General features: G+C 45.7%; 1 protein-coding gene across 1 annotated transcript; it reads right to left on the bottom strand.

The window, feature by feature from the left end:
- Window positions 1-10,164: 10,164 nt before the first annotated feature.
- On the bottom strand, window positions 10,165-11,900 carry LOC125539981 (anthocyanidin 5,3-O-glucosyltransferase). Its single transcript, XM_048703539.2, has one exon. The coding sequence runs from the start codon at window positions 11,804-11,806 to the stop codon at window positions 10,382-10,384; it is 1,425 nt and encodes a 474-aa protein (XP_048559496.2). The 5' UTR covers window positions 11,807-11,900; the 3' UTR covers window positions 10,165-10,381.
- Window positions 11,901-12,351: the final 451 nt, after the last annotated feature.

Here is a 12,351-nt window from a genome sequence, read left to right on the forward strand (position 1 = left end):
TCGCAGCCCCCGAGGCGGCGTCCAACCACCCATCCTCGATCGGCGCGGTTGGCTCCGAATTAAGGGTCGGAGCCGATGCGGGTGCGGCCTCCAGGGCACTGTTCGGCGGCAGAGCTAGATCATGCTCATCGTGACAGTGCGGCGCGCTCAGCAGTGGCTCGAATCCGTCGAAGATCAAGTCCCCGCGGATGTTAGCCGTGTAGTTTAAACTTCCAAATCTGACCTGACGGCCAGGGGCGTAGCTTTCGATCTGCTCCAGACGGCCAAGTGAATTGGCCTGCAGTGCGAAGCCGCCGAAGACGAAGATCTGTCCGGGGAGGAAGGTCTCACCCTGGACTAAATCGCTATTGATGATCGTAGGAGCCATCGAGCCTGACGGCGACGACACAGAGGAACTCTCAATGAAAGCACCAATGTCGGTGTCAAAACCGGCGGATCTCGGGTAGGGGGTCCCGAACTGTGCGTCTAGGCCGGATGGTAACAGGAGGCAAGGGACACAAAGTTTTACCCAGGTTCGGGCCCTCTCGATGGAGGTAAAACCCTACGTCCTGCTTGATTAATATTGATGATATGGGTAGTACAAGAGTAGATCTACCACGAGATCGAGGAGGCTAAACCCTAGAAGCTAGCCTATGGTATGATTGTTGATGTGTATCTTGTCCTACGGACTAAAACCCTCCGGTTTATATAGACACCGGATAGGGTTAGGGTTACACAAAGTCGGTTACAATGGTAGGAGATCTTCATATCCGTATCGCCAAGCTTGCCTTCCACGCCAAGGAAAGTCCCTTGCAGACACGGGACGGAGTCTTCAATCTTGTATCTTCATAGTCCAGGAGTCCGGCTGAAGGTATAGTCCGGCTATCCGAACACCCCCTAATCCAGGACTCCCTCACCCCCCCCCCTCTTTAGTACCGGTTCAGCACGAACCGGTGCTAAAGGGCAACCACGTGGCACGAGCCAGCTCCGTGGGCGCGTAGGACATTAGTACCGGTTGGTAACACCAACCGGTACTAAATGTTTGGGTGTGTTTTGGTTTTATTTTTTATTTTTACTTTAATTTTGTGTTTTCAATTTAATTTAGTGATTGTTTTACATTATAATGAGTTGTTAAATCATTTGGTGAATGTACTGCAGATTAGTTTGACTGGATTCGTGGATCCTAGATAAGTCAAGTATATGTCATATCCATATTATATATACTTGATCACCTAATTAAGTGATCGAGGTAATATGGATATGGCATATACTTGATCACTTAGCTAGAATCCATCCAGTTGAAACTAATATGTAGTTTCTTTCATAAATGATATAATAACTCATCATCATCATCATATTAATATAAAAACTCTTGCATCATATATATCATCACCAACAACAGTTTTCATAGCAAAGATATCATCGAGTTCAACATGGTAATGATATTATAAGCATTCATAACACCACAAAAGCAAATCACTCTTTGAGATTAAGTTCAGGACGAAGAACACGGACATGAGAGGACAAGTACTAAGAGCATGAACTAGCTAATTAATCACTCCTGCTGCTCTCTCTCAGGTAAAATAGCATAGAACATGTATAGCTTTGCTGATTCATCATATTGGAGCATGCAGATGAACCTGTCTCCTAATCGTGGGTTGCGCTTCTGATTGCTGCCCCCTAGTACTTCTATGTGATTGTTCACAATTTTGCTCCAGTCTTTTACTATTAAGCATTCATCGCTATTAGAAATCCTGAATGCACTAAAATGCATTGTAGGATATCTTGGCCGTAAGCTAACACTATTCATGGTACCTTTAGTCTCGATCCAATCAGGCACAACATTCATCGGAAGTCCCTGTTGAAGAACATCGTATAGTACCATACTTAGCAATGAAGTTTAGCTTAAAAAATAATGTATGCAAAAGATGCACTGAGGAGAAATAGTAGAAATCTTACCATCTTTCCTAAATATATGTGACCGTAGTTCAGTACGAACACTATTGGTAGCACGTTTTGAGTACTAACATTTCTAAGTGCAGGAAAAAAAATTGTCTTGATAGCATGAAGATCCGCAAGCCATGAAACATAATGACTTGTCTCCTCGCAGTTTAGTTCAGCCCCGGGACAGTGGACGGTCCTGTCTACCAAGCGCCGGACATGTTTGCTTGATTGGAAGTAAGCTGTCAATATAAATTAAGATCTATTAATTATTCAACCGGTTCAAATATTCTCATATCGAAGACATAAATATGGTTGAGAAACTCACATATTGGTAGAACTGGAGGCGACTACACATCGACCCAGATGTCTCTATTACCTTCAATATCATCTTCCGGACGAATATCAAAGGTGATAACCATATCAGGCTCAAATGCATAAGCCTTGCATAGTGCTTGCCAAGTTTTGCATTCAAAATAGGTGTATGTGTCTGCATTGTATAATTTGACGTTGAAGGTATAATCATGCTCGGTCTTCAAGTAAACTCTTTTTATCTTCATAGTTTCGTTAGGACTGGAACCTATCTTATCCAAGACAAAAATGCTTGCATGGCAGGGATACGCTAGTAGAATAGTGAAAAATTAAAATTAAAAGTTGAAGCAAATGAAGCATAAGTCATGCTTAATTACGAAAAAAGACTTGTCGTTGTGACTTACTGTATTCACTTCGAAGTTCCCATCCAACTTGATGTTGAAGCGTCTATCATCAACTAGAAAATTTCTTCCGCACAGGCCGCGCTGGTCTTCACAGTATTCGCACATAATGAAATCGTGTTCGTTGTCAGACGACATTCCTATGTTCATAGGTGAAACATTAAACACTTATTAGTTCTATTAATTCAACTAATTATGTTAATTCAACTAGTTCAACTAATTAATTGAACAAGCACTTATGAAAAATATACCTAATTAATTGAACTAATTCAACTAACTAGTTCAACTAATTAATTCAACTAAACTAGTTCTATTAATTTTCTTACTAAAAATAAGGTAGCTAGTTCTATATAATAAAATGTTAATTAGATAATGAAATCTCATATAACTAAATTAAATATATATCTAAGATATAATATATATCTAATTCATCTAACATTTGGCATTAATATCTAACATATGTTCATATATAGGTGAAACATTAAACACTTACTAGTTCTATTAATTCAACTAAATAAACTAATTCTATTAATTCAACTAAGCATTTACTAAAAATAAACTAGTTCTATTAATTTCTTACTAAAATAAAGTAGGTAGTTCTATATAGTAATATTTTGATTAGATCATCAAATCTCATATACCTAAATTTTCTTACTAAAAATAAACTTGTTCTATTAATTTTCATACTAAAAATAAACTAGTTATATTAATTCAACTAGTTCAAATCTCATATATATACCTAATTAATATCTAGCTAATTCATCTAAAATTGACATTAATATTTAACATCTTTTCCATATAATTCATCTAACATTAACATTCTAACATTATTATCTACGTAATTTATCTAACAGAAAATAGAAAATAAGTAAAAACAATGTGTGTGTGTGTGTCTGTGTGTGTATGTGTGTGTGTATGTGTGTGTGTGTGTGTCTGTCTGTGTGTGTGTGTATGTGTGTGTGTGTACGAGCGGGGGGCGGCGGCGTATGGGCGGCGGCGGGCAATGCGACGCGGACGAGCGGCGGGCGAGGCGGCGGCGACGGGCGGCGGGGGCGACGGCGGTGACGGCGACGACGGGTGGCGGGGTGACGGCGACGACGGGCGGCGGGGGCGGCGAGGGCAGTGCGCGATGGGCGACGGGCGCGGCGAAGAAGTTGGATCGAGAAGAAGTGGTGGTCGATGAAACTGAATTTCTCGTAAGTGCCATATATATAGGAGGGGTCTTTAGTACCGGTTGGAGCCACCAACCGGTACTAAAGGTCAATTTTCGCCAGGCTAAGGGGCGGGAAACGGCCCCTTTAGTACCGGTCCGTGCCATGAACTGGTACTAAAGGCCCAATCATTAGTACCGGTTGGAGCCACCAACCGGTACTAATGGTTGTGCGCTGCCACCGGCGGTGCATAATGTTTGGTCCCACCTCGCCGAGCGAAGGGCAGCCGCACTGGTTTATAAACCCAGCCGCGGCTACTCCTTCAAACTTCTCTATATAGCAGGTTTCTGGGCCTAACTAGGGTGCGCTGCCCTGTAAGTCTGCTGGCCCTTCTGGGCCTGCATTTGCACACCCTAGGTCTGGCAGGCCCACTGGGCAGCGCCCCAACAAATTTTTTATATAGTTTTTTCTTTTCTGCATTATTTATTTTCTTCTATTTATTTTTGAGTAATTTTTATATAGTTTTTTTTCTTTTCTGCTTTGTTTACTTTTCTTCTATTTATTTCTGAGTAGTTTTTTTGTGACCCTCTCTACTCTTTCGCATATGCTATACGGGTGAAATGATAATACCATTGCAAGTTTCAACATTTTCAGAATTCATTTTGTAGTGATTTTCAATTTCACGATAAATGACTAAAAACCAACAAATGATGTCAGAACATGTTGGAAATTGATGACGTCGCTTTGAATGCTGCATACTGAACACAAAAGAAGTCCGGAGTTCAAATAAATTTAAAAAACATTGAAGTGCCCGTGTAACAGATGAGTTCTCGTCCGAAACCCTAATACTCCGAAAGAGATTGTCCAGTTTGCACACGAAGTGCGTCCAGTTTTTGCCGTGACCCTCTCTACTCTTTCGCACATGCTATGCGGGTGAAATGATAATACCATTGCAAGTTTCAACATTTTCAGAATTCATTTTGTAGTGATTTTCAATTTCACGGTAAATGACTGAAAACCAACAAATAATGTCAGAACATGTTGGAAATTGATGACGTCGTTTTGAATGCTGCATACTAAACACAAAAGAAGTCCGGAGTTCAAATAAGTTTAAAAAACATTGAAGTGCCCGTGTAACAGATGAGTTCTCGTCCGAAACCCTGATACTCCGAAAGAGATTGTCCAGTTTGTACACGAAGTGCGTCCAGTTTTTGTCGTGACTCTCTCTACTCTTTCGCACATGCTATGCGGGTGAAATGATAATACCATGCCAAGTTTCAACATTTTCAGAATTCATTTTGTAGTGATTTTCAATTTCACGGTCATTTAGCTCTCTAAACAATTAGGTAAATGACTGAAAAACAACAAATGATGTCAGAACATGTTGGAAATTGATGACGTCGCTTTGAATGCTGCATACTGAACACAAAATAAGTCCGGAGTTCAAATAAGTTTAAAAAACATTGAAGTGCCCGTGTAACAGATGAGTTCTCGTCTGAAACCCTGATACTCCGAAAGAGTTTGTCCAGTTTGTACACAAAGTGCGTCCAGTTTTTGTTGTGACCCTCTCTACTCTTTCGCACATGCTATGCGGGTGAAATGATGATACCATGCCAAGTTTCAACATTTTCAGAGTTCATTTTGTAGTGATTTTCAATTTCACGGTCATTTAGCTCTCTAAACAATTAGGTAAATGACTGAAAAACAACAAATGATGTCAGAACATGTTGGAAATTGATGACGTTGCTTTGAATGTTGCATACTGAACACAAAAGAAGTCTGGAGTTCAAATAAGTTTAAAAAAACATTGAAGTGCCCGTGTAACAGATGAGTTCTCGTCCGAAACCCTGATACTCCGAAAGAGTTTGTCCAGTTTGTACACGAAGTGCGTCCAGTTTTTGCCGTGACCCTCTCTGCTCTTCCGCACATGCTATGCGGGTGAAATGATGATACCATGCTAAATTTCAACATTTTCATAGTTCATTTTGTAGTGATTTTCAATTTCACGGTCATTTAGCTCTCTAAACAATTAGGTAAATGACTGAAAAACAACAAATGATGTCAGGACATGTTGGAAATTGATGACGTCGCTTTGAATGCTGCATACGGAACAGAAGAAGTCCGGAGTTCAAATAAGTTATTAAAAATAAAAAAGAGGTGCAATGCTGGTTAATTTGCTTCAAGCCTTTCGGAATAGTGTAGACTGCACTGCACATAGCTCAGTGCAATCTATGCTATTCCGAAAGGCTTGAAGATAATCAACGTGCAGGTGAGCATGCGCTTCTTCGTCATTGTCTGCACTCACGGCTTATAAACCGCTCATACTGCCTCTCTCTTGGCGAGGTGGGACTAAAAATCAGCTTACTAAGAAACTCTAGTACCGGTTCATGCCATGAACCGGTACTAAAGGTCTTCGTGGGGGCCCCAGCCTGACCACAGCCGCACTATCCTCATTAGTACCGGTTCGTGGCATGAACCGGTACTAAAGGTTGCCCACGAACCGGTACTAATGATACCCGCCCGTCTAGCCGTTGGAACCAGCACTAATGGTCACATTAGTGCCGGCCCAAATTCAAACCGGCACTAATGTGCTTCACATTTGACCATTTTTCTACTAGTGTTAGTAGCAAACAAGGAGGAGATGACGTGATTGAAGAAATTGTGTTTCCATCTTCGCTGTCCCTTTTGAGGTGATGACCACATACATGTAAGTGCTATTTCATACTTTTGATAGCAGAAAGAAAAATCCGTGTGTAATATTGATGTTCATGTGATAATAGGTTGACTCTGTTCATATAGTACTGGTGACGGATATTTATTTGAACTATTTGGACTCTTAATTGCATTCGCAAGCACATCCATATTGGAGCTAAGGTATAAAATGACACCGTAATTTTGTTAATATTTTTTATATTGATATACTGTTGTGAATAATGTGCATGCCGCTGCAAATATTATTATTTGTAAATAAATGCTTGTTATCGTGTGATATGAAAAAATTGTATAAAGCCAGAAGAAATTAAATGTTTTACTCATATGATATTAAAATGTTATTATCGTACTATTATGTTTAGTGGTTGTTTGGGAGTAATTACCCTCGGTTTTGTCATAACCTGTTGTAAGAAAATTAGCTTTTACTAATAGTCGTTTTTTCCAAAAGCTCAGTTTTTGCATGTTACGAGAACCAGTTTAGGATATTTTAGGGGTAGTTAGAGAAAAGCAAACAGTGTTTTAGTTTGTGACGCTAGTAGACGAGTTTGAGAAAAATTAGATCTCTAAATACCCGTTGACCAAACAACCCCGGAAAGTCTAAGCAAATGATTATAAAAATAAACCGAATATTTGTAACGAAAATACGATTATTATTTTAGTCGTATGATATGTAAATGTTGTCATCGTACTACTACTAAATGTTCAGTTACTAATTGTTTGAAATGTAAACATGTATGTTGGTTAGGTACTATGGAAAATTTAGTAGTGTACTATGGGAACGTCTTACGCAACGGTCCTTTCAGGGTGGATGTGTCCTTGTGCGAGTCGACTACAGTTGTAGTGAGAGACATGGTCAATGTGGGTTACGCAGCAGTTAGAAGGTGCATCCGAGCGGTGTTTGGCCCAGGGATGCAGGGGAAAAATGACAATGGAGGCCTTCGTCGTTGACGGAGGAAATGATGGGACAGTTGCCCGTTGGGGTTTGCAGCCTGTCATAGGTGATCGGTCGTGGGGGTCGTACATGAGGTTTGCAAGCAATCCCAATAACTCAATGTATGGTCAGCCGATGGTGTATGTGGAGTTCATTTCAGTCACTGATGTTGCCGAATGCAGTAGCAGGGGTGGTGAGGTCGAGTTGGCCATCACATCAGCCCCTAGCGTCGGCCCATCGGAACCGACAGGCGGCCAGCCTATGTATGACACATGATATTGGTCTCCGGCCATTGACATGAGCGAACACGTGGAGGGATTGCCGGAGGCGCTAGATGACGATGATCATTCTTCTGTGTCTTTGGAGTCAAGCGAAGAAGAAGATGTTCCTCCTCAGAGGGCGGTCGCGGCGGCACTGCAACCTGGGTTTTTACAGGATATGAGCATCACCAACAAATTTCACTCTGCTTCTGGCCTAGGAGCGGGGAGCCTGCAGGTTGGGCAAGTTTTCCCAGACAAGAAGTCTGCTTACCAGGCAATGGGTAGCTATTCAATCGGCATCCACCGCCAGCATAGAGTGAAGCAGTCTGATAAAACAGAGTTGAAGGTCATATGCATCCACACCGCGAAAGGTTGCCACGGAAGAGTTCTCGCTAGACTGAAGCCTGGGGTATGTCAGTCATGGCATATCACAAAAATAATGGAGCATACCTGTGAGCAAACTGGGACTCTTTCAAATCACTGCAATGTGACAGCAAGATATGTGGCACAGATGATGGAAACGGTTGTGCAGGGAAGTCTCAACATTAGTGTTAGGGCTCTGCAAAAAGATGCGGAGGATCAAATTGGCTTCCCTGTCAGCTACAACAAGGCTAGGCGTGCGAAGGAAAATATATTTAAGAACTTGTATGGTACCTATGAGGAGGCCTATTCTTATGCCCCCAAAATGCTTTATCAGATAGCAAGTGCTAATAGGGGGACTCAAATTTGGCGGAGAGAACGTCCAAACCCAATGAACCCGGATGAGCTAATCCTAGACCGTTTATTCTGGCATTCGCCCAGACTATACAAGCCTTTATGCACTGTCGCCCGGTATTATCAGTTGATGGTACCTTTCTCACTGGAAAGTACAAAGGCACACTATTGGTGGCGATTGCAGCGCATGCAAATAATCAGCTTCTTCCTATTACATCGTCCAAGGGTAAGAGTACTGCATCCTCTAAGGGCAAGAGTTCTGCATCGTCCAGGCAAGAGTTCTGCATCGTCCAAGGGCAAGAGTACTGCATCCTCGAAGGGCAAGAGTTCTGCATTGTCCAAGGGTAAGAATTCTGCATCCTCGAAGGGCAAGAGTTCTGCATCGATGGAGGATGACGATGATGCCTTCATGTAGTTTTTAAGCTGTATTCTAGTTCTACCGTTTAATTCAGATATACTTGCATTATTAGTTTGTACTCTTTTATTGTAGGGCATTATGTTCTATCTTAATTTCATTTTGTAGTTGTTGCACGATGTTCGATAATTAGTGGAGGGAAAGAAAATGCCGCTACTTTGTTCTAAAACTATACATATATTTTCCATTACGACACGGTAAAACTGAAAATAAGATACATCGTAGAATTAAAATAAAGCTACATTTAACTACTGAAATAAAACTACATTAAACTGCAGAAATAAAGATACAAATGATTGCGAAATTTAAAATACTACCACAGGAATCCACTGAGTCCAGCGTGGATATTTTCCTTTTCCATTGTCAGCTTCTTCTGCTGCCTTGGCCTCACGAGCATCGGATTCCCGCCCGTGGAAATGAGCGTCGTCGCATGGGAAATGAGCGTCGTCTACCATAGCACAGGCTGTCCGGCCGCATGCGTGGGAATCGTCATGTGAGAATCAATCACCGCAGTCTACAACAGGGACGTTGTCGCGCGTGCAGCAGCAACAGAGGTGCCCCCTACAGGTTCCCGCAGCGTGTGAGTAATTCCCACAGTGTCGCCGCATCCACTGAGGCAAAAGAAGCAAAAGCCGAAGTGATTCCCGGGCAGCAGCACGGCAAAAAAACCAGTGCCGGCACAAGGGCTCAAAATCCACAGATTCCCGCCCGTGAGAATCAGCATTGCACGGGAATCAGCACGGTCTGCAACAGGAACGATGTCGCCTCCTCCGGTGGCGGCCTGGCCCACGCCTCGGCCCGCGCGCAGCAGGGCTGTCGGCCAGGGAGCGGCAGTGGCAGCACTCGCCGCCTAGCCCAGTGGCGGCCAGGCCCGCCACTCCTGGCCTGTTCCGTCCCAGCTGCGGCAACCCGTTGTGCCCCGCGTGGCCGCCTCCTGCCGTGGCGGCAGGGCCCGCCGCCTCCTGGTGTGGCGGCAGGTGACACGTGTCGCCTGCCGCGCCTACCGCCACTGGTGAGGAGGGTCCTTTTTGACTATTTTATCCGCGGGTAGTCCTTTTTGGCAATAGCGTTCGGCAGAGGGTCCTTTTGGACAAAAAATCCATCCAAATGACGCTAGACTTGTTGCAGCCAACAAACAAAATCAGAAAAGAACACAAAAACCAAAAATCAAAGAATAAGAAGTAAAGCAAATTGTACATCTATCCTACTGCTACGACTCGGTTACATCACGTGTTGAGCATGTTGTGCCAATGGGCAACCAAATTCAGTGTCTGTCAGTTCTGAATGAAAGCAACGTATTGTTTCCTCTGTTTTTGTGGTAGATCATAGCGGAGGAACGCTCGCAGTCTTGACAACTTCATTTTGGAATTTAGAAGCACAGCTAAGCCATGCCACATGATTACAATCAAGAGTATAATTGCTGAAGCAGCTAATCAAATCTGCATAGCATAACTACTATCACAAGGGATTGTTTGATCACAAGAGGGAATGGATGCGAACCTTCAGAGTCACCGGTTGCAAATTTCCAATAAGCTCTAGCTACAGCCTACAGTCAGGTTGTTTGATCACTTGTGGAGCTTCAGATCCTTCAAGAATTCGGTGAACGCTATCCGCGACGGCCCGCCGTCCGCCAGCGCCTCCGCCGCCTTCTCCTTGGCCAATGCCAGCCTTCCCCGGAGCTTTCCCCCTTCGTCGGACTCCATCACCAGCCTCACCTTCTTCTCCACCTCCTCTGCCTTGACAAGCTCCTCGTCGTACCCTTCCATCACCACTCCGAACTTCATCTCGTCCACCACGAACACCTTGTTCGCCCTCTGCTCGGCGTACTGCGGCCAGCACAGCATCGGCACCCCGGCCGACGCCGCCTCCAGGACGGAGTTCCACCCGCAGTGCGTCACGAACGCGCCGGTCGCGGCGTGCCGCAGCACCTCCACCTGCGGCGCCCACATCTTCACAACCATCCCCCTCGCGGTCGTCCTATCCAAGAACCCATCGGGGAGGAGCGCGTCCAGGTCTGGCTCCGGGCGAGGCAGGAAGTATTTGGCCGGGTCCTCGGGCGGGCTCCGCACGACCCACAGGAAGCGGTGGCCGGAGTTCTCGAGCCCGCGCGCTATCTCCTTGAGCTGCGCCGCCGACATCGCTCCCAAGCTGCCGAAGCAGAGGAACACCACGCTCCGCTCCGGCTGCTCGTCCAGCCACGACAAGCACGCGCCCTGCGCTTGTGCAGCCGCCTCGCCTTTCACGATCAGTGGCCCGATGCAGTACACCGGCGGCGTCGGGCGGCCCGGGACACAGGCGCCCTCCCGGAGCGCCGTCACGGCCCTCGCCTCCAGCCGCTCGTAGGTGTTGATGAGCAAGCCCCGGGCCTCCGGTTTGCGCCCGTATTGCCCCATCCGCACGGCGCAGGTCCGGCTCGCGCGGTCCTGCACGATCTGGGGCATGTCCGAGGCAGGGATCGGCGGGACGCCGGGGAAGCGGAGGAGATCCTTGCCCATGTCCTTGAAGTCGCCGCCGTCCGTCGTGGCGAGGTAGTGGGGGAGGTGGAGGAACGCCGCGAGGTAGGCGGCGGAGGAGGTGAAGTAGACATACGCCGGGACACCGAGTTCGTCAGCGGCGTCGAGGGCGTCGACGCAGAAGGTGTCGAGAACGAGGGCGGCGACGGAGGGGAGGGAGCGGAGGAAGGCGAGGAGGGACGGCACGGTGAGGCGGAGCGTGTCGACCATCTGCAGGTAGGGGTCCGGGTCCGGGTTGGGGTAGTCCGGGGGCGGGAGGTGGTGGAAGGAGATGGTGGGGTTGGCGGCGGCCAGGCTGGCGACGGCGGGCGCTGAGGAGGCGAAGATATCGGCGGTGGAGGCCGGAGGGGTCGGAACGGCGATGACGACGGGGATGCCGCGGCCGAGGAAGAGCTTGGCGAGCTCCACCATGGGGGTGAGGTGGCCCACGCCCAAGCAGGCGTGCAGCACCACCGCCGGATGTGGATCGGCCTCCATTGGCGACTGCCGACGACGATGCGGTCAACGGTGTGAGAGTGAGAGTGAGAGTGACGAGGACTGAGGAAGCGAGGAGTGGCGGAATCTTGTGGACTTTCTAGCAGTGTGGTTCTGAGCGAGCAGATTTTTGTTTCTTAGCGAATATCCAATGGTGCTATCTTGGGTGTCACGTAGGATAAATGATAAGGTAGAGGAAAGATAACTCATAAATGATGATCTCTTAGCATAATTTGTCTCATCATATTTTAAGGAATGACAAGTTATTGAAGATAAGGCTAAGATATAACCCATTATAGACATATTTTTTTGTTGTCTCTAAATTACATGCAAGATTTAAGATAAGACCGCCTTATTAACCATTGTACATGCTCTTAACGAGCAGACTGGCAGTGTGCGTTGGGTTTTGGGCCATGCTTTGTGTTGGCAGATTATGGCCCATTAAGCAGCTGATTAGAACTGGGGATGTATCTAGTGCACCGATACCTCCTATATGACGCATTTTGCGTCAAATAGGAAGGTGACATTATGCAGGTCATCTATGCTAC

This window comes from Triticum urartu, chromosome 2A, assembly GCF_056163025.1.
Source record: "Triticum urartu cultivar PI428250 chromosome 2A, HENAU_Tu73, whole genome shotgun sequence".
NCBI classification, from domain to species: Eukaryota; Viridiplantae; Streptophyta; class Magnoliopsida; order Poales; family Poaceae; genus Triticum; species Triticum urartu.